The 22,843-nt window shown below is 42.1% G+C and overlaps 1 protein-coding gene across 2 annotated transcripts; it reads left to right on the forward strand.

The window, feature by feature from the left end:
• The first annotated feature begins 1,245 nt into the window (after positions 1-1,245).
• Positions 1,246-22,643, forward strand: Inip (INTS3 and NABP interacting protein). 2 transcript variants are annotated; one of them, XM_052718567.1, is made up of 5 exons: positions 1,250-1,407; positions 2,856-2,936; positions 16,353-16,455; positions 17,680-17,770; positions 18,962-22,643. In XM_052718567.1, exons 2-5 carry the CDS (start codon positions 2,912-2,914, stop codon positions 19,055-19,057), a joined length of 315 nt encoding a protein of 104 aa, XP_052574527.1. In that variant the 5' UTR covers positions 1,250-1,407; positions 2,856-2,911; the 3' UTR covers positions 19,058-22,643. The 2 variants fall into 2 exon arrangements, with proteins under 2 accessions (XP_052574528.1, XP_052574527.1); XM_052718568.1 differs by lacking the exon at positions 2,856-2,936 and having other exon boundaries at positions 1,246-1,407.
• Positions 22,644-22,843: the final 200 nt, after the last annotated feature.

The following is a 22,843-nucleotide window of genomic DNA, read 5'->3' on the forward strand; positions in this document are numbered from 1 at the left end:
ACTTGGGAGGCAGAGTCAGGCGGATCTCTGTGAGTTCAAGACCAGCCTGGTCTACAGAGCAAGATCCAGGACAGGCACCAAAACTACACAGAGAAACCCTGTCTCAAAAAACCAAAAAAAAAAAAAAAAAAAAAAAAAAAAAAAAAAGAAAGAAGGTTTTATAACAGTCAAGACTGGCCTCAAACTTGCTATGTAGCAAAGAACAACCTTGTAGAGAAGATCCTCCTCCCACTAAATTTCCCAGTGCTGGGTTAAGGATGTATGCTCTACCATGCCCAGTTGTATTCGGTGGTAGGTATCAAATTCAGGGCAAGTACTCTACATCCCCAGCAACGCAAACATTAATTATTAAGAGCACAAGTTCAAGTTGTGGAAAGTGATTAATGACCACAGAACAAGTGACACACATTAAAGAACGTTTACTTTTGTTTGTTTGTTTGTTTGTTTTTTGAGAGAGTTTCTCTGTGTAGCCCTGGCTGTCCTGGAACTCACTCTGTAGACCAGGCTTGCCTCGATCTCACAAAGATCCGCCTGCCTCTGCCTCCAGAGTGCTGGGATTAAAGGCGTGCGCCACCACGCTCCGCGAACGTTTACTTTTTATAACCATCTAGATTTAGTGTGATGCAACGCAGCATCAGGTGATTCCCCAGTAGCGTCCAGGCGTGACACTCACTCTTTTGTTTGTTTGCTTTTAAGACAGAGTCTCACAGTGTAGTCCTGACTGTCCTGGAGCTGGCAGTGTAGACCAGGCTGGCCACCTCTGTCTCTGCCTTTCTAGAGTGCTGTGATTAAAGGCGTGTGCCACAACACCCCGTCCACACTCACTTTTAAAATGCAGATTTTGCACAGTAGTAAAAACTTGTACCAGCTTAGTGCTTTCCTTATGTATAATTATTCAGACGGTAAACAACAAAAATATTTCTGGGATGGTTGTTAACACCTGAAAGTGAGCTCAACTTTCTTCTGAGGCTCTGCTGAAGTGGATTAGCACCAGGTTTAAATCTTGACAGGCCAACAGCTAGCCTCCTGCAAACCCGGAGGACTAAAAAGCCAATTTAGGTGCTAGGGACCCGGCTCCCTCCCCGCCTCTCAGCCTTGGGCTCCGCCCCCCGCAGTACGGCCTGCATCTCCCGTGAGCCTCCTCGACTGTCATTCTTCAGAAGGGAAACCCCTTCCTGCCAAAGAAGCCGCAGACCTCGAATCGCCTGGAGTAGCGCCCGTTACGTCCAGGCTTAGAGGCGGGACTTCCGCTTCCTCGGGCTCTGTCAGTCAGGAGGCGGAAGTTGGTGCCGGCGGGAAGGTTGTAGTGCGGAGCATCGTTGTGCTCTTGCTGGGTTCTGCGTGGGCGCGCCCCTGCTGCACAACCACGACCCGACAGCGAGGTTTCTCGGGGCTCCTCGCATCCGGGTAAGTCCAACGGACTGGTGACGCCAGGAGAAGTGTGTCCCGAGCGCCGGCCGTGGGACAGCGGCCTCGTGCGGACTAGCGGGCGAAGGGTTCTCACTTCCCGTTTGGTTTCGCCCACCTCGCCCGCGGGCAAGGGAATCCTGGGACTCCCTGTCCCTTTCTCAAGGTGGCCCCGATTTCCTTCACGGTTAGCCCGGCTTCGCTCACACTGTGCTCCAGCCGTGGGAGACGCGATTCAGTCACACCCGGCATCCGCTTCGAGCCCTTGTCTTTTGCTCAACAATTAACTCTCTACTTCCGCAACCCTGTTCGCGCCTTGTTTTTGAGACAGGGTCTGGCCGCGTAGCCCGGGTTGGCCTGGTACTCTCGGTTCTCCTGCCTCGTCCTCCCGAATGCTGGGATTACCGCTATTGTGCGGTCACGTTTTTAAAGAGCGCACTTGTTAAATTGGTTCCCCCGGCCCCTCCCCCACCCCAATGTGATTGCTTGAAATGAAACACAAGGGCCGAGCTTATCTTGTGATGTCGGTACGACCTAATACAAAACTTAATTTCTAAACTTAGAAATCAGCAGGCTTGGGGCTGGGGAGTTGCCCAGCTGGTGAGATCACTTGCTGCCCAAGCATTAGGATCTGTGTTGGAATCCCCAGCATCCATCTCCGAAGCTGGTGTGGTTGTAGCGCCTGGACCCCAGAGCTGAGGGAAGGCATAGACTGGAGGATCGGTGAGGAGTGCTGGCTGCCAGCCTAGCTCCAGGCTCACTGAGAGACCCTGTTTCAAGGGAACAAGGTGGAGAGTGATAGAGCAAGGCATCCAATTCCTTCTTCTGGCCTGTTCACACATGCTCGCCCCTGGGCATACACCACACACACTCACATACACACACACACACACACACACACACACACACACACACACACACACACACATCACACATCACACACACACAAAACCAGGAGTCCAAGTTTGCTTACTAGTTTTGTGACAGTTGACCTCCACGTATATAAAGATGCTCATTAAAAACATTTTTGGAAACATCTTTCTTACACAGTGTATGATGCAGAGTAGGTACTTGTCAGGTTCCTTTTTTCTTTTACCAGCATGCCAAATGCTGGGATATGTTTTTAAATGAATGGAGAGTGACTTTTATAGAATTTTATTTTTCTTCCTAGCACTGATCATATGGATACTTTCAGAAGGTTGATATATTTGGTAAATACATCTTAATGATGTAAATTGAAGTAATGCTAAATGTTGGTATTAACAGCTTCAAGACTAAAAATGCTCATTTAATAAGGTCCATGAGGAGTTTGCAGAGTTAAATTTCTGATTTAAGTATGTGCTTTTTATGGGTATAAGAAACCAAGCTCAGCCCAGCTGTTCTTCACAAGTTTGAGACTGTACTTTAAGGCCAGTGCATTTTATGTGTGCACATAAATTTTTTTACAGATGATTGTAAAGTGCTGATCAGTGGCCACTGAATAGAATTGAAACAGAATAGGAAGATGGCAGCAAATCCTTCAGGACAAGGTAATGCATGCTGGGATTTCTGTTATTACTAGAAACTTTCCCTCACACAATTAATGTATTTGAAGTAGAGAAAATTAGTATAGAACAGTTACTGCATCCAGAATTAAAGAATGAATAGCAAAATGGAAACCCCCAATTTAAAACCAGCTTGACACCATATTAGTTACACATTTTTAATACTACTAATTGTGTATTTTAACCTGTTAAGATTAGTGATTCACATCATAAACATCTTTTTTCTTTTTTCCATTTATTTTTGTATGGTATGCATCAGTATATATGCATGTTTGCATGTATGGGTGCATGTGTGGGGGGGGTGGGCGTGCATGCATGTGGAGACTGGAGGTTGACATGGAGAATCATCCTTCATCACTCTTCACCTAATTCACTGAGGCAGGGTCTCTCAGTCAAATCCAGAGCTTGCTGATATGACTTTCTCTTGCTAGCCAGCTTGCTCTAGGGATCCTCTCTCCACCTTCCGAGGCTGGAGTTACAGGTGGGCCATTATACCTACTCAACATTTATGTGGGTTATAGGGATCTGAACCCTGGTCCTCATGGTTTTGGGAACAAGCGCTTAACCACTGAATCATTTCTCCAGCCTGCATCACACACTTAATCTCTGGCATCGATTTTCTTGCTCTTTTATTTGAAATCAGCATTATTTCTAAAACTGCCATCAGATAATAACTGTGCCTGTCTTCATTGCTGTAAAAACTTTAGTCATTTCACCTGTCTTTAATCAAATCAAGTTAGGCACATGTTGCTATTAAGGAATTTTTATTTGTAAATGTTCTGTTGAAGTAAAAATTGATTCAAGTTTTTAGCTTTCTGAGGGCTATGTATTGAACTGTGATCTTCCTGCTTCAGCCTTCCAGTTGCTAGGATTACAAGTATGTGCCAGATTCAGCTTAAAAATAAAAGTTATTTATTTATTTGTTTGTTTATTTTTGAGGCAAGGTCTTGCTATGTAGTCTTGGCAGTCTAGAACTTATTATATAGAGCAGACTGGCCTCCAACATAGAGATCTGCTTGCTTCCCTAGTGCTGGGATTAAAAGCATGTGCCACCACACTTGGCTCATAAAAATTTAATCTTTAGAAAGTTTATAAGTATTTTTTGAGGGTTGTTTTGTTTTGTTTTTTGAGACAGAGTTTCTGTGTATAATAGCCCTAGCTGTCCTGGAACTTGCTATGTAGCTCTGTAGACCAAGCTAGCCTTGAACTCACAGGGATCGCCTGTCTATGACTCCTGAGCACTAGGATTATTTTTAGGTATTTTTATACATAAAACTTGAAATGGGCCTCTTTCCATATCAGGTCTGAAATGTTTGACTTTTAGGTGTGTTTGACCCATCATCACAGGTAAACATATTTATCTTTAACTTCTTTTCAAAGTTAAGTTAGAAAGGTTCAGATTAAAGTAGTTTGTATGAGGTCCTTGGTACTCCCCACCCCCGCCAAAACAGCCAAAAGAAGAACTAAGAGCAGTCCATTTGGGAAAGGAAAAATGTAAACACCACACAATGTAATCACAGTGAAAACATATTTTAAATTATCCTGTTCTGATAACAAAATTTGCTGGTAACTTTTCTCTGTAATTGTTGTAGAAACAACTATGGTTGGTATGGCTTTTGATTGGCCTGTAGCCAGATCTATGAAGCATCTAAAATCTAACAAGTAATTAGTTGAATCAGCCATTTGCCTTTCATTACTCCTACAGGAATTCTTTTAGTGTTACAGAGCTGCTGCTGTTGGACACCAGCAGAGGGAGTCTGTATCATGTTCTATAGACTTGCAGATTCTCAGTAAAGAATTTTAAAAACATTAAAATTTAATGATGCTTATTTATTTATTTTGGGACAGGGTCTCACTATGTAGACCTGGCTGGCCTGGAACTCTTATTTTATGTGTTTGAGTGTTTTGCCTGCATGTATGTCTGTGTATCACATGCATACAGTGTCCTTGGAGACAAGAGGATGTCAACTCCCCTGAGACTGAAGTTACAGGTTGTGAACCACCATGTGGGTGCTGGAAATCAAACCCTTGTCTTCTAAGAGAACAACCAGTGCTCTTAATTGCTGAGCCATTTCTGCAGCACCTTAGTAAAAATTTCAGTCTTTTATTGTATTTTGCTATCTATAATAAATTACTTTTGCACTATTTATGTGTATAGGAATTGGACGGAGGCTGATTGTTTGCTTATTCTAAAATGGTAACTGAAAGAAACATGATTTATAAAAATAAGAAAAAGACTCAATATACGCATTATAATTCATTAGTGTCTTTTTTTTTTTTTTTTTTTTTTTTTTTGGTTTTTCGAGACAGGGTTTCTCTGTGTAGCTTTGCGCCTTTCCTGGAACTCACTTGGTAGTCCAGGCTGGCCTCGAACTCACAGAGATCCGCCTGGCTCTGCCTCCCGAGTGCTGGGATTAAAGGCGTGCGCCACCACCGCCCGGCTCATTAGTGTCTCTTATGCAGGGGTCAAACATTCAGTGTATTCTTGTCCATTGGCTGGCTTGGGTTGAAAGCCCAGGAGATGAGTTAAGCACATTGGGTGGATTTGTGAGGGGATGTAAGAGGCAGTTAAATCATAAAGGATCCAACCTAATCAGTGGCTTAATCTCTTGATGGATTCAGGGTTTAAAAAGCCTGCTAGGAGGTGGTAGCACTGTGAAAGGGCAAGGATGGGATGTCATTCGGGGAAGTGGGTTATGGAGGGTGGTTTGAATGTGTTAGCCCTGTTCTATCTGCTCTCTAGCTGCCATTATGAAATTATGTCTCACCTCAAGCTCAAAGCAATGGATCCAGGCATCCATGCACAAAAACTTGTGAAACAATGGACCAAAAAGACCTGGGTTCAATTCTCAGCACACAATTCAGTGTGGCAGCTCATAATCATCTGTAATTCCAGTTTCAGGGAATTTGATGCCCTAGTATGGCGGGCTTCCTTAGACACTAGGCACACATGTGGTGCACAGCTAAGGGTACAGAAACAACACCTATACACATAACATCCTGTTACGCATGTGTGTGGAAGGAATTGTTTCTCTCCTCCCACCTTATGTAGTCAGGCTTGTCAGCGAGCACCTTACATCAGCTGGCCCTTCCTGGTGTTTTAAGATAGCCAAAAAAGCTGGGGGGCGGCAGGACACACACCTAACACTCTTTCAGATCTACCGAGCAGTTTTCCATAGTATAGTAGTAACCAGAATTTCTAAATTCGTTAAGCTTTCGGCAATCACTGAAGTCCTACTTTTCTTTATCCAGTGTAATGTGGAATATTTGGTAGGTTCTCAGTAATCATTTGATTTATGAGTTGATTAGTTGTAACATCTTAAGAATTTTACATGTTTTTGGAGAAATTTGAATGTAGAAGCAGACCATAAACTAAAATTTGGCTAAGGTACCATTCTGTATCTTTTTTGTTTTTAGGTTGTATACATGCTCACGTGCGTGCATGTGTGTGTATATGTGTGTGTATGGCGCGCGCATGCGTGCATTTGTATGTGTAGGAGTGTGTGACCTGGTGTACATGTGGAGGTCAGAAGACAACTTCATAGAATCTGTTCTCTCTTTCCACCTTTATGTGGGCCCCAGTATTGAGCCCGGATTGCCAGGCCTGTGTGACAAGCACCTTTCCTTATTGAAGCATCTAGCCTGCCTCCATATTTCTGTACCTTGAATGGTGTCTTAGTTCTTCCTTATTGATAAATATGGCAGCCAGATCAGTCCAACTTGATTTCAGAGAGAGCCTGTGTAATACACGTGGAAGGAATAGAAACTCTGATTTCATAGTTTCATAGAGTGGTAACCTGGAGATCAGTGGGTACTGCTGACTTGGAGTCACTCTGGGTGCTCTCTCCTGATCTTAGAGTCCTGTGTAGGAATAGACTGGCATAGCATCTGGGAAGGGTCCTGTTTGATCCCTGCTTATTTTGTTGTTGTTGTTTGTTTGTTTGTTTTCGAGACAAGATTTCTCTGCATAGCTTTGACCTCACAGAGATCTGCCTGCCATTAATTTCCACATAGACTGTAACTATGACTAATGACATGAAAAATTACCATTGTAATTCAACTATAGAAACAACCACCACCGCCCAGCTCAGGCTTATATTTTAAGGTGTGCTTGTCTCTCAAGCACCACTGATGTGTTTGAAGGATTTGTGAAAATTCTCATATTTATACCTTTTAAAGAGTGTAGATGCAGCTGGGCAGTGGTGGCACATGCCTTTAATCCCCCTGGGGAGGCAGAAGCAGCTAGATCTCTGTGTTCGAGGCCAGCCTTGTCTACAGAGTGAATTCCAGGACAGCCAGGGCTACACAGAGAAACCCTGTCTCGAAAAACCAAAACAGAGAAAGAGCGGGGATACAGAGACACATTTTGGAGTAGGATTTTAAAGCCTCGATTCCTTTTTTATTTCACTTTTGAACTGCTAAAGCAAATACATATTAAGGTTTGAACCGTAGGCCCCAGGTTAAAATTGGGGATGAAACTGGGTCAAAGAAAAATAATATTGTAAAGTAACAAGAACATCTGTATAGTTCGGAGAGAGCTTGGGTCCCCCAGTCCCATTCAGACTGTCCTAGGAGATCTTTAATGTGAATGTAACTTAGAAAGCTGGTGCTAATAACTCCCCTGAATAATGTAACACTGCTTACTGAAGGGATTAACAGGAGTCTGTTGATGTTAACAAGAAGGGAAAAAAGAATTCTGGATGATAATGAGTCATAGTAACTACTATATGGCAGGCAGTTTGCTAGGTGTTTTCTTATGTTTGTATTTCCTATAACCACTCTTTGATGTTGTTACTGTTATCCCTATTGGTTCTAAGGCATGGTGAGGCAATTTTCTTGATAGTAAATAATATGTAGTCTACTGGTATGAGAACCCGATTAGATTCCATGTCTCAGTTCCTTATTCATTTAGTTCCCACACTGCTTATATTAGAGTTTTCTAGAGGAACAGAACCAAAAGAACACACACACACACACACACACACATAGAGTTGTAAAGAGGGGTTATTCTATCCTTAGACTGTGGTGAATGTATGAAATGGATGCACACAAAAAAAATGTTAAGCCAATAAATAAAAAATGTTAAACTGATATTCCCAGAGACTTTCCTTTAATACTAAGTGTACATGTCATAAGTATGGTACTTAGACTTACTGTATAGTTGTGGAGAGTATGCAGCTTGTAGGATAGCGACTTGAAAGGTTTAACATTAAGGTAACTTTTAAAAGTCTTGTTTTAAAATCAATATAATAACTGTAATTGAAAAATATATTTTTGGGGCTGCAGAGATGATTCAGTGGTTAAGAGCATTTATGCTCTGTAGATGTAATTCTAAACGGTCTTATTAAATAAGAAACACAGAGCCAAATAAAGAGTTAAAAGCCCAGAGATCGAGCAGTAGCCAAGAGCTAAGACCACCTTATCTTACCACTTGCTGCTGTCCTTCCCCTGAGAGAGAGAGAGACCTTCTTCCTGTGTCCTTTTTATTGCCTTTCTGTTCTGCCTTCTCATTGGTTCTAAACCCAACCACATGACTTCCTCGTCACTGCCTGTCTATACAGACCTCCAGGTCTCTATGGTTTGTACTGAGATTAAAGGTTCGGGTCATCGCTTGGCTGTGTCCTTGAACACACAGAGATTCTGCCTGCCATGTGATTGAATTAAGGGCATGTGCCACCACCGCCGGACTTCTGCTAAATGGCTTGCTTTTAGCTCTGATCTCCAGGCAACTTTATTAATATACAAATAAAATCACATTTCAGCACAAATAAAATATCACCATAATGCTCTTTAAAAGGGCCAGAACTTAGTTCCCAGCACTCACATTGGGTGTGGGAACTTCCTGTAATTTCAATTCAAGAGGATCTAGTTCCCTCTTCTGGCCTCCATGTGCACTGGCATACATGTACACACATACACACACACACACACACACACACACACACACACACACACACACACAAATAAAGTTTCTTTAAGGCAGGCGTTCTTAACCCATGGGTTGCAACTCCTTTGGGAACCTAATGACCCTTTCACAGGGGTCCCATATTAGATATTTACATTATGAATCATAACAGTAGCAAAATTACAGTTATGAAGTAGTAGTGAAAATAATTTTATGGTTGGGGGTTACTTACTACACCATAAGTAATTGTATTAAAGGAGCTCAGTATTAAGAAGGTTGAGAGGGGAAAAAGTTTAAGGGAAGTTTTTGTTTGTTTGTTTTTTAAGAGAGAAATGTTACCTATAATTTTGCTATTAATTATACAGAATAGTTTTCGTTCTTTTGTTTTAGAAATAAAAAGAATTCCAGTTAGTCTGTAAGTATGGTAGAGCTGGTAAAAGGAAGTGACTATTACCTCTTGGGTTCTAGATATACTTTGAGAATTGGTTACTTGAGATTTTTTTAGTGACAAAGGAAAATATGGGAGTAAAATGTTTCTGAGTGTTAAAATGAGAATATGTAATTGTGAATGAGTGTTTTCTATTGCTGTGTAGAGACACCATGACCATGGCAGTTCTTGTAAAGTAAAACATTTAATTGGGTATCTTACAGTTTCAGAGGTGTAGTTCATTATCATCATGATGAGAAGCATGGTAGCACACAGGCAGACTTGGTGCCAGATAAGGAGCTGAGAGTTCTACATCTTGCAGGCAACAGGAAGTGAACTGGGACACTGGGCATGGCTTGAGCATATATGGGACCTCAAAGCCCACCCCCATAGTGACACTTCTTCCAACAAGGCCATACCTACTTTAACAAAGCCATACCTCTTAATAGTGCTACCCCCCATGAGCTTATGGAGGCTAGTTACATTCAAACTACTACATTCCACTCCCTGGCCCCCATAAACTTATAATATAATGCAAAATGTATTTTAGTCCAACTTTAAAAGTCTCCAGAGTCAATCACAGTCTCAACGATGTTTCAAATTTCAAAGTCTCTTCTGAGATTCATGTAATCTCTTAACTATAATCACCTATAAAATCAAATAAAAAACAGACCACATCTAACATACAATGGCACAGGATATACATTACCATTCCAAAATTTAGAGAAAGAAGCATAGTGAGGAAATACTGGACGAAAGCAAGATCAAAAAAAGCTGGACAAATTCCAACTCTGCATCTCCATGTCTGATGTCAAAATGCTCTTCAGATCTCCAATTTCTTTCAGCTTTGTTGACTGTAACATGTTTCTCTTTCTTGGGCTCGTTCCACTCCCTGTTAGCAGCTCTCCTCTATGGGGATCCCATGGCTCTGGCCTCTTCAACATCTTGGGGTCTCCAAGGCAATCCAGGCTTCACCTTCACAGCTTCACAGAATGGCCTCTCTAGGCCTCCATTTATTCTGGACCCTGGAATCCAGACTCCAGACTCAGCAGCCTTCCTTAGTTGCTCCTTGACTCTAAAGCCAGAACCACATAGCCAAAGCTGCCAAATTTTGCTGCTTGCTGGGGTTGGAACATGGTCCCCTTATTCAGCTACATCTTCACCAGCTTTTTGTTTTCCATGGTTTCCTTTATTGCGTAAGCTTGGCTGTCCTGAAACTGCTCTGTAGACCAGGCTGGCCTTGAACTCAGAGATCTTTCAATTACATCTTCACTTTTCTTCACTGCCTAAGCTTGGCTGTTCTGGAACTTCCTCTGTAGACAGGCTAGCCTCAAACTCAGCAATTCACTAGCCTCTGCCTTCCAAGTGCTGGGATTAAAGGCCTGCATCACCACACCCAACTCTAAGCTTTTAATTCCTTTTCACAAGTTGGAATTTAGCTGGGTGGGATCTTTCCCTGAGGTCACCACTCCCTTTATTCCATTTCTTAATCTGTTTATCTCTTTGAACACAGGACTTTGTTCCATTCCACTTCCTGGTGCTCCTTTTCTTCTCAAATTATATATTTTGTATTCTTCCTTGTTCAGCTTGCTCCCTTTCATTATAAATCTGTATAAGCAAGATGTAGAACTCTCAGCTCCTTCTCCAGCACCATATCTGCCTGCATGCTGCCATGCTTCTCGCCATGATGATAATGGAAAATGGATAAGCCTCTGAAACTAAGTAATCCAATTAAATGTTTTACTTTACAAGAGCTGCTGTGGTCATGATATCTCTTCACAATAAAGAAACCCTAACTAAGATAGAAGTTGGTACCAGAAGTGTAGGGTATTGATGTGATGGGTCTGACCATGCTTTTGTTTGAAGGGATATGTAATCACACAACATAGCTATATGAGGCTGTTTTGAGATTTCCTCTGCTAACAGAATTAATTCAAATCTCTTCACTTTAGCCTCAGCCATACTTTTCAGACAAGGGCAAAAAGCAACCACATTCTTTACCAAAATATCACAAGAAAGATCTCTAGGCCACATACTGACATTCTCCTGTGAACCCTCTTGAGCCAGCCTGGTCACAGTTCAAATCACACTCAGCACCACTGTCTTCCATGTTCCTACTAGGATGGCCCATTAAGCAGCATTTAAAGCTTTCAGTTGCTTCTCTAATCCACAGTCCCAAGGTCCATATCCCTTCAAACAAAAGCATAGTCAGACCTATCACGGCAATACCCCACTTTTGGTACCAACTTCTGTCTTAGTTAGGGTTTCTTTGCTTTGAAGAGACACCATGACCACAGCAGCTCTTATAAAACATTTAATTGGATTGCTAACAGTTTCAGAGGTTTGTCCATTTTCTATTATCATCAAGGCGAGAAGCATGGCAGCATGCAGGCAGATATGGTACTGGAGAAGGAGCTGAGAGTTCTACATCTTGCAGGCAACAGAAAGTGAACTGGGATACTGAGCATGGCTTGAGCATGTATGAGACCTCAAAACCCACCCCCACTTCCTCCAATAAGGCCATATCTACTCCAACAAAGTCACACCTCCTAATAGTGCCACTCCCTATGACCTTTGGGGGACAATTACATTCAGACTAAGACTTATCATTTGAAAAGTGAAAGTATTTTAGTGTACTGTTTCATTCTAAGAAAATTATATTTGATGGACATGAGGATATTATAGTTCCTACTGTATATAAGATAATACAGTAAATAATCCTTGTGATAAGAGTGAACACAGACACATAAGTTATAGCATGAGACCATAGGTATTAAAGAAAATCTCACTAGTGAGTATACCCTTTTGTTTAAGTAGTTTAACCTTTGAGTTTGTAAGAATTCTACTGGTGAGAGAAATTGTACCTTACTTCATATGACCAGACAGACTAACTAGTTTGCCTTAAGTTTCAAGTCTGAAGTAAGAAATTATTAGTACTTAAATAGTATTTGTTGACTTTTTTATACTTTCATAGTGTAAATACTTTGCTCAAAACTCACACTCCGTTAGGTCATGTTTTTTGTTTGTTTGTTTTTGTTTTTGAGACAGTCTCACTGTGTAGACTTAGCTGGCCTGAGACTCACTATGTATATGTAAACCAGGCTTGCCTCCCCGAGTTCTGGAATTAAAGGTGTTGCCACCACACCCAGTTTAGATCTAAAACTTTAAAAAGGAAGGATGCATTTCAGAATGGTAAGGCCAGCTCAGAAGATGCGAACCTACACAGCCTTTTCTGAGCTCTGCTTTTCAAGTCCCGGGATTACAGTGTATCACTGTGCCCTGCTTTAGGTTTCAACTAGAGTAGTCTTTAAGTTTTCATTGAATTTAAACATCATGTGTAAAGTTGAGAGTTTTTTTAATTTGTAATAAATTCTGGGATATTATGTATGATTATGAAGCAATTATATCCAATTATAAATTAAGTTGCTTAGTAATGGTTTCAAAGGCAAAGCGAAAAATCTTTCAAAAATTTCCTAAGAAGCATTTCCATGCTGTCTGTGAGCTCATTTTAAAATGTTGGTTGTCATATAGTGTGGCCCCACAGTAAAGTACCTGGGAATTTCAGAAACCTGATGGTTGCCCCGCTGCCACTGACCCGTCCGTCGTCACTCCAGCTGTAACTCTGGCTGTCACCTCTTCTTGTCTCTCTCCCTCTCGCTGTCTGTCTATTTTCAGCTTATGCTGGCTTAGAATTCATTCAGTACCAGTAGCCCAGATTGGCCTGCAATTCCTAGCAGTCTTCCTGTTTGAGAGCTCTGGGGCTAAGATTACTGGTATGAGCTCCACACCTGGTTAACTCTTCTCTTTTTAATATTCACATTGACAGTCTGGTTAGCCTCAACTGGCTTCTCTGTCCAAGGGCAACCTTGGACTTTTTTTTTTTTTTTAAAGACTTCTTGCCTTCTTACAGTAAGATATCCCAGATCTGATCTGCAGTGCCCTTTCCTTTTTTGTAACAGGGTCTGATGTAGCCCAGGCTAGTCTTAAAACCTTGCTGTACAACTGAAGGTAGTCTTGAATGCCTGATCCTGCTGCTTTCACCTCCCAAGGGCGAGGACCCCCTAAGAGTGGGTCATCATGTCCAGCTTCGTGGTGCATCTTTACTGTGGGAGAGAGGCTCTATAAATTAGACCACATAGTCAGTGACATCATTAGCTTGCTTTGCTCTCGGAGAACAGTGCAGGTTCCTGCACTGTACAAAACTAGCCTGTTCTGTTTCCGCTGTACTTGGGATAAGTTCACCTTCCCTGGACATTTCATTCTTGGCCTGCCTGACCCACTGTCACTACCTGGGAAAGAAGAAGGGGCATTTCAGCAACCTGACAGTTGATGTTGATGGCCTGTTTTCCTCAGAGAGCATGTCAGCAGGAAATGGGCTCTAGATCTAGTATGAAAAATTGCCTGGAAAGTTCATAAAACCATCTTTTTAGAAATGCCAGAATGTACTGTCACTGGTAGTTATTAAAAAGGAGTCTGCTGTTACTAGAATTTGTGGTATAACAGGTTCAGAGATGGAAAATGGGAGAGGATAAATTACTAAAATGGATATGGCATTTCCCAAACTCCTGCCTATAGACAGGCTGCTGGTACCTGGTTAAACTGAGAACTGCAAGTTCCAGCTCTGTCTGGTTAGGCCCGTATCTATGAATACCTTATACATGCTGTGCCATCTCAACCAGTCTGCCTCTCGGGGACCTTTCCACCTACCAGGTCTTCTCTGTAAGTCAGTGTAAAATTCTCACAGTCCCACAAATGGGTATTTAGGCGTGCTTAGGTCTACCTACCCTTATTGAAAGTACCCTCATCCCAAATTTATCCTTCTAGTCTCCAGAGCTGTAATTGTCTCCTGTTCCACATCCTTCTGTGTTTCCCAGTCCTTTTACACTCCCCGACCCCATCTCTCTGTCTACCCTCATTAGCTAGGGATCAGAAATGCAGACTCCTATGGTCATGCAAACAAGTCTGCTCAGGATTATAAAGAGTGTGAGAATGGCCAGCTAGAGGGAGAATAAATACTCTCTCTGGTTCTGGCTTGTTGCCGCTGTGTGGGAATCTGAGTTAGACAGATTTGCAGAGGCTAGAGATCTAAGAATGTGGAGTCCTTCAGTGTTCACATGTTGGCATTTTAATTTGGATTTGATTGTTTGTTTGTTTTTGTTTTTTGAGACAGGGTTTTAACTGTGTAGCCCTGGCTGTCCTGGAACTCACTTTGTAGACCAGCCTGGCCTCGAACTCGGAGATTCACCTGCTCCTGTCTCCCAAGTTCTGAGTTTAAAGGTGTTTGCCACCACCATCTGACTTTAATTTGAATTTTTAAAGCTTAGCTGCACACTGCCTGCTGCAGGACTTTGCAACACGTGCTGAGATCTTATCTAAGTTTAAGGCTTAGAATTAAGTCAAATATTAAATAAGTATTTGATAAAATGAGGTGTCTATATATCTTATGAGTTGTGCTATTTCTTAAACTTGCTTTCTGGTCTGGTCATTTGGAATTCTTTGGCTTTTCCTTCAAAAATGTATCGTTTTTTAATGAATTTGATCTGAGTATGCACAGTATTTGTTTTGGTGTTTTTTTTTGTGATTTATTTTATGTATATGAATGTTCTGTCTGCATGTATGCCTTTATGCCAGAAGAGGGCATCAGATCCCACTATAGATAGTTGTGAGCCACTTGTGGTTGCTGGGTATTGAACTCAGGATCTCTGGAAGAGCAGTCAGTGCTCTTAACCACTGAGCCATCTCTCCAGCCTGCATAATGCTTTTTTCTTCATGTAGGAATCTGCACACCTGGGCTGGAGAGATGGCTCAGCGGTTAAGAGCACTGGCTGTTCTTCCAGAGGTCCTGAGTTCAATTCCCAGCAACCATATGGTGGCTCACAACCATCTGTAATGAGATACGGTGCCCTCTTCTGGCCTGCAAGGATACATGCAAACAGAACACTGTATACATAATAAATAAAATCTTAAAAAAAAAAAAAAAAGAATCTGCACACCTGTAGATTTGACTGTGCAATATTTTGGGCCCCCAAATTTAGTCCAAAACAAATGCTGTAACTCATACCTTGGTGAGTAAAATTATTTAGACCCGAGTCTTGGTGCTGGAATTGTGGTTAGTGGAAGAGTGCTTGCATGGAATGTACAAGGGATGGGTCCTGCTACTGCAAAAATTAAATACATCTTAAAAGTCCTTACTTTTATTTTGTATCCATCTATTATGCTCATTGGGTTTTTTGTTTTTGACTTTTTTTTTTTTTTAATATTATGTGTATGGGTGTTTTGTTTACATGCATGTCTGGGTGCCATGTTTGTGCCTGGTGCCTACAGAGTTCCAAAGATGGTATCAGATCCCCTGGAACTGGATTAACAGTTGTGAGCTGCCTGTGGGTGCTGGGAATTGAACCCAGGTCCTCTGGAAGAGCAACCAGTACTCTTAACTATTGAGCCATCTCAGCACACACATGCACACACTTTTTTTAGGGTTGAACTAGGTAGCCTTAGTTGACCTAGAACTCAACAAAAATCCACCTGCCTCTGTTTCCTGAGAGTGTTGGAATTAAAGGTGTATGCTACCATTGCTGAGCCTGTTTTTTGTTTGTTTGTTTTAAGTCAGGGTGTCATGTAGCCCAGGCTGCCCTTAAACGTGCTGCATAGCCAGAGATAACCTTGAACTCTTGATCTCTCTGCCTCTACCTCACAGGTGTAGGTATGCACCACCATATCTAGTTTATGCTATATTGGAGGTCGAATCCAAGGGTTTTGCATATTCAGCAAACACTCTACCAACTGAGCTAAACTCCCCACCCCATTGGATCTTTTGTTTTGTTTTAAAGAGATAAGGTCTCATGTAGGCCAGGCAGGCCTTGAAATCCACCTCTCAAGTGCTGGGATTATATGTTTGCCACCACATCTGGTAATGTATGCTCTTAAAGTTGCTGGGAAATGGCCAGTGGGGAGAAAGAACTTTCTAGTGAGTTCATGACCATGCTAGAGAATAGGAACTTTGCTTTCTGGCTTCTACATGGCCTTGCTCTAAAGTGCTTCTTATTCCCCTTCCCTTCTTTTTCTTTAGGTTTTCAAAATAAAAACAGAGTTGCGATTTTGGCTGAACTGGACAAAGAAAAAAGAAAATTACTTATGCAGAACCAATCTTCAGCAAGTCACCCTGGAGCTAGGTATTGACTGTTCTTTGGAGGTGCTATTATTAATCATACTTTTAAAAAGAAAAGCACTGACTAGCACTCTTTGGAGGTCTCATTACTGTTAGAATTAGGTCTACACTTAAAGCTTCTCCTTACCAAAATCCCAGTTGTGTTCATAGACTGCCCCTTCCTATTACGTCATGTGCATCATCACATTTCATCATAGCTGCTGTTGTCTGTGAGATTTTGTTCTGCATCTCTGTATAGCCCTAGTGCTCAGCACAGAGCCCGCTGTCCAGTAGCTGCTCTAGAATCTCAGGAGTAAGCCACTGTCAGTGTGGCTTTTTTTTTTTTAATTCACAGTTGTTCAACCTGTGTAGAACATGGTTATCATACGTGTAATTATGATACAGACAATGAAGTATGGTTTTACTGTTGATAAACATCATGCTATTTGTTAACAGTTTTTAAAAATGTTAATGTCCGCTGGGCGGTGGTGGTGCATGCTTTTAATCCCAGCACTCGGGAGGCAGAGGCAGGAGGATCTCTGTGAGTTCGAGGCCAGCCTGGTCTACAGAGCGAGATCTAGGACAGCCAGAGAGCTACAAAGTGAAACCTTATCTCAAACCCCCTCCTTCCCTACCTCCGACCCCCAAAGAAAAAGAAGCAGCAGCAGCAGCAACCTGAGTTCTACTCCTAGGACTTACATGGTATAGAAAACTGATCTCCATATGTCTGACACAAAACCAACAAGTTAAAAACCGTTTTTAAAGGAGTATACTTAATGAACACTATGTGATTCAACATAAGTCCATAAAGGCTTAGGGATTAACTCTGTGGTTTAGTGTGCTTGAGGCCTTCCGTATGATTTCTAGTGCTACACATAGAAAACAGAAACACCACATGATCTCTTTAGATTTCTTATACAGCATGGTGGTTGGTAAATAATGATGTATACCTGAAAATTACTGAGAGATCTTGTATAGTATCATAGTATTGGCATATGACCTGATGGATAGGTTATCTGGCTTGACTGAATTTTTAATGTATATAAATATCAAAACTATAACCAAAAATATGTACATAAATATTCTTATGTGTCTGCTATACCTCAATTTTAAAATGTAATTTACTATAATAAAAATGTGCCAATCTAATAAATCCCCTTGTACAGTTTTTGTTTTGTTTTGTTTTTGTTTTTTTAAGATAAGGATATCTCTGTGTTCGGTAACCAAGTAACCAAGATTTCCATTTTAGCATCTCCCTCTCCAGACCCTCTCTTAATAAGGACTTTCGGGATCATGCTGAGCAGCAGCACATTGCAGCCCAGCAGAAGGCAGCTCTGCAGGTGAGTAAAAGGAACCTATGGCCTGCTCTCGGTGGAGAGTTCCAGGTACTAGAAAGCAACACAGTGCGTACTTTGTATCTCAATGGAGCAATGTCAGTAAACATGTTCCAAACATAGTAGGGGTGGTTTGCCGTCGCTCATGCCCAGAGGGATTGAAAGGCCAGTACAGTGGTAATCAAAGTATCTTTTATGTGTTAATGCAGTCATGATTAATTCTCTGCTGTGCTTTGCCAAGGGATTGCTTGTTCACAAAACTGTTTAGACAGAATGATACAGAAAATTGAACTGGCTGCTTTAATAGGAGCATATGTATCTTCAAATTTGTCACACCATTACTTTGTCTGTTGTCTTCCTGGTTTACCATTTGGATATCTTTTTAATAGTCTACACTGCTTCCATGGACAATATTTAAAGACTCTTACTGTTAAGCTTATGAATGTGATATTCCAACTTGGAAGCATTATTCTTAAAAGTAATAGTTTTAGTATTACATTCCTCTTGGATAATTTACAATTCCCAGAGACCTTGGGGGGTGGGAGGCGGGAGGTTATTCATATAAAACCCCTGTAATATCATTACTTCAAGGGTGGAATGGGAGGATCTTGAGTTCCAGGCCAGCCTGGGTTACATAGCAAAACCCTATCTCATAAAACTTAAGAAAATAAAAATTTGAAAAGTATAGTGTAATTGCCTTTGCTTTTAAGAAGAATGCCAGAATTAGAATGGACATTATAAAGATCATCTCACTTTAAATGGCTAAAAGCAGTCCTCTTCTTTTTAAATAAGAGAGAAGTTACTGACAGTTTTAAATGAGTTGCATTCCGAAGTCCTCTCTGTTGGATTTTAGTCATCAGTGGTCACTGTTCACCATCCCTTCGGATGCTGCCCTCCCCAGGCTTTGGGCTCGTGACCTTTGCTGCTGCTTTTCTTCATTCCAAGAGCAAAGCAGTCGTGTCTGCTGATGGAAGAAAGTCAGTCCCACAGAGATAGATACAGAGGCTGCTGGATGAGTGCCTGATACGGCGTGTTAATCTGAACGGTGTTATCGTCTGTCTGTGTAAACATAGTTAGCACCGTTAGACCTGTTATAAATAAACTAGATCTTAGGAATTCAGGAAGGTACGGACTTCTAATGCCTCAGTTGAAACAAATGTGTTTCTTAATAGCTTCTGTTGTTTTACTCTTTCTCAGCATGCTCACGCACATTCATCCGGATACTTCATAACTCAAGACTCAGCGTTCGGGAATCTCATTCTCCCTGTTTTACCTCGCCTTGACCCAGAATGAAGACGGCGTCTGGGTAAAGGGAACTCATCCTATCCAGTGGCAGAGCTCTCATTCAGCTCTGTACAAACTGACTTGGGAATTTTGGACAACTTAGTTTTTGTTTCTTTAAAGAAAGGAATAAGTGAGTGAGTGAGAAAGAAGGGAGCTGGGATGCTGAGGACTTTGGAAACTCGATGGCTGGCAGAGTTGGGTGTGCTGGCCGTGACTACGTTTTTTGTATTACCATTTAACTCTTCACTCTCAGACTCAGAATTGCTTAGTTTCATAAAATCTGCATCACGTTCATCAAGTCGGACTGAATGTCTCCTGCATGAAGCCCTGGGGTTGACCCCAGCACCACACAGACAAGCTCTGATGCGCAGGCCTGTAATCTCGGCTTCGAGAAACACGGGCGGGGGGATGAGAACTTCCAAACCGTCCTTGCCCAGGTAGTGACTTTGAGACCAGTCTGCTGAGGATATGAGACTGTGCCTCAAAACACACACACACACAAAACAAAACAAAACCAAACAAAACCGAAAGAACCATGTATAGTCCTAAAGTTAGAGAAACGAGGATGCTTTTTAAAAATGTAAATCAGCCGGGCGGCGGTGGCGCACACCTTTAATCCCAGCACTCGGGAGGCAGAGGCAGGCGGATCTCTGTGAGTTCGAGGCCAGCCTGGGCTATAGTGAGATCCAGGACAGGCACAAAGCTACACAAAGAACCCTGTCTCAACGGCCCCCCCCCCCACAAAAAAAAAAAACAAAAAAAAACTGCAAACAACAGGGTTACATCGCAGACGTCTGTGGTTTCTGTGCTCAGAAGCAATCCAGAAATAGGCGGAGTTGATAACTGGTTCTCCTACTCGGAATTTTAAAAGAAAATTACCAATAAGACTCAATCACCAACCAATCTTAAATTGTTTTCAAATAAATGCTATTATAAATGATGTGACTAAATACTGGTATAAAAAACAACTAAGTAATATGGTGGCTTTAAATGTATTTGTCTTCTCACTTCATTTTGCTACAGAAGTGGTGTGTCTGAGTGGTTTTCTATTTTTTATCTAATTAGGCAAATTAAGGCCTTTTAAAGTCTTTTAAATAAAAAAGACTTAAGCAAGTCACTCAATAGGGCCCAACTTTAACAAGAAACTAAGGTGCTTACTTAGATATGTAGTTACCACTGTCTGCCCTTTGTCCTACAGAACTAGAGTGTGAGTAAAATAAAGAGTGAGCCGGGCGGTGGTGGCGCACGCCTTTAATCCCAGCACTGGGGAGGCAGAGCCAGTCGGATCTCTGTGAGTTCAAGGCCAGCCTGGGCTACAGAGCAAGATCCAGGACAGGCTCCAAAACTACACAGAGAAACCCTGTCTCAAAAAACCCAAATAAATAAATAATAAAATAAAGTGTGGAAGCATGGGTTAGACAGTTCTGGAACACATCTTGCACACAAATGTCATGATCTAAGTGATACTTTGTAAGGATCCTGAGGATTGAATCTAGGGATTTGTAAAAGCTGTGCAGTGTTGTTTCCCTGAGCCAAAGCCCCAGGCCCTCTGCGACCCTGTGTAACCGACTGTCCTGCATCCCCATCCTCTGGTGTGGGGAGTTTAAACCTCATGTTTTCAGTCGGGTCAACCTTCAGCCACAGTTATGCTCCTGATAGTCCTGTAGGCGTTTTCACCAAGCACAGAGGAAGCAGTAGTGAGCAGTCCTAGAAGACGCTGTGCCTCTTAAGAACGGGAACTGACTTGTACATCTGAGTGAGGTGGAACTCTTCCAGTTGTAAAAGTGCCCCCACTGCAGGGCGTCCTCACATCTGCCGTGTCTGCTCCTCTCCTGCCAAAAGATCGCCCAGCGTCTGTCTCCTTCGGCCCTAGGAGCTATGTCTGTTCTGTGTGATTCCTGACATACTGACACGGTTCTAAATCTGTCTACTGATACTAGGGAGATCAGTGTGTGTATAGTTTCCACTATTGAAGCCTTTGCCTACTGTGTGACTTTGTAATTTAGGTGCCTGTGTTCCTTTCCTGTTTCTGACATAAAGTACCCTGATGAAAAAACCTTAAGGGAGAAAGGGCTGGTGTTGGCTCACAGTTCAAGACACCATCCATTGGGTGGAGAAGTCAACGCAGCAGGATCTTGAAGCAGCTGGTCAACCTCATCTACCGTCCAGTGGAGGACAAAGAGTGGACGCTGCTGTTCTCTCCTGCACAGCCTGGCAGTGTGTATCTTCTACCTCAGTTAATACTATCAGAGGATTTGGAAAGGCATGCCCAGAGGCCCATCTCACAGGTGATTCTGGGTTGTCACACTGATAATGCCATCCCACTAACTAGAACTTTTCACTGGTCCTCTGCCTTGTGTAACAGATACACAGAGATGAGTATGTGGCATGTGCTGTGCGTGAGGGACAAAAAGATCACTGAGACCTGTGTATGGGGAGGCGACATTGTGGAGGCCTACTCTGGCATACAAGTAGTCATAAAGCAAGCAGTTATGGCACAAGAGAGGCATCTTGGTGTACACTGCAGTCTGGATAGGGTTAGAAGTATGTAGGTGATGTAACTCACAAGAGTGAAGGGTACCCCAGACAAAGGTCAGAACTGCAGTCCAGTCCAGTGGCTCATGACTAATCCTAGCACTCAGGTAAGGCCAGCCTGGGCTACAGAGTGAGACCCTACTCCCTAGCCCTACCCTCACCCCCCAAAATAGTATGATGAAAGAGAATGAGTTGGGTCAGGGATGAAGCCTGCAGTGTTGAAGATGGGATTGGACTCAGTTGAAGCCCTTAAGTGAAATGCCTGCCAGTGCTTTCTCTGAGATCATGGGTGAATTTAGGTAAATCTCTGAACCTTTTTTGCATGCCATGCCATCTATAAAATGGGAATGGCACACACTGACTGTTGTCTTACTTGTTTAGGCCAGTATTTTTTTAAAGTACAAGTCTCAGCTCGTTTCTGAGTTAAGGCAGCTTAATGGTTTAATGCATTGTATCCACATTAAATAAAAAAGTAGAAAAAGGAAACTGTACCGCATGTGTTAATAGGTGCTTTAGTTTCGTGAATGTTCTGGGACTGTGTATGTGTATGTAGTTTGCATTCTATTTATAAGTCTTCAAGGGTAAAGATTGTGGTTTTTCTGTCTCTCCTTCTCTTACTTCATCTAGAAAAATACCTGCTATGTTGGGGTATTTTTATCTACTTATTGAAAGAGTGAATGCAAGAATACGTACACACACCCAACCTTGGTTGCAGAGTAAAATAAAAAATTCTCCACCTTGTATTTGAAATAGGGTCTGCTGCTGATGCTGGAGCTCACTGATTTTGTTAGACTGGCCAGCAAGCCCCAGGGATCCTCCTCTTAAGTGCTGGGGTTACAGTGCCTGCCAGGCTTTTATGTGGGTGCTGGGGGTTGAACCACATGCTTGTAGTTTACAATTTGAGCGATCTCCCTAGCTCCTAAAAAGATGTTTTTGTACGTATGTGTTTTGTTTTTTTGAGACATGGAAAATAAAATTTGAAAGCCACCAAATACTTGAGATGACAGTACTTTTTATGATGACAGAATAAAACCAGAAGGGCTCAGTGATTTTAAAGGCAGTTTGATTGGTTGGTTTGTTGTTTTTTCTCCCACCCCTGAATCTGAGCTATTTTATTAAATCATCTCAATTCTTTGCTTTGCTTTGGCAAGAGAAAGTTCTATGAGTTCAAAGCTCACTTAGGCAAGGGCTTTGACAAGATTCTGAGAACAAGATGAACAGAATGGGAATTGATGGTTTGATTCGGCCCCACCCAAGAGT

This window comes from Peromyscus californicus, unplaced genomic scaffold (assembly GCF_007827085.1).
Source record: "Peromyscus californicus insignis strain IS unplaced genomic scaffold, ASM782708v3 Scaffold_5__1_contigs__length_169319896, whole genome shotgun sequence".
Lineage (NCBI taxonomy): Eukaryota > Metazoa > Chordata > Mammalia > Rodentia > Cricetidae > Peromyscus > Peromyscus californicus.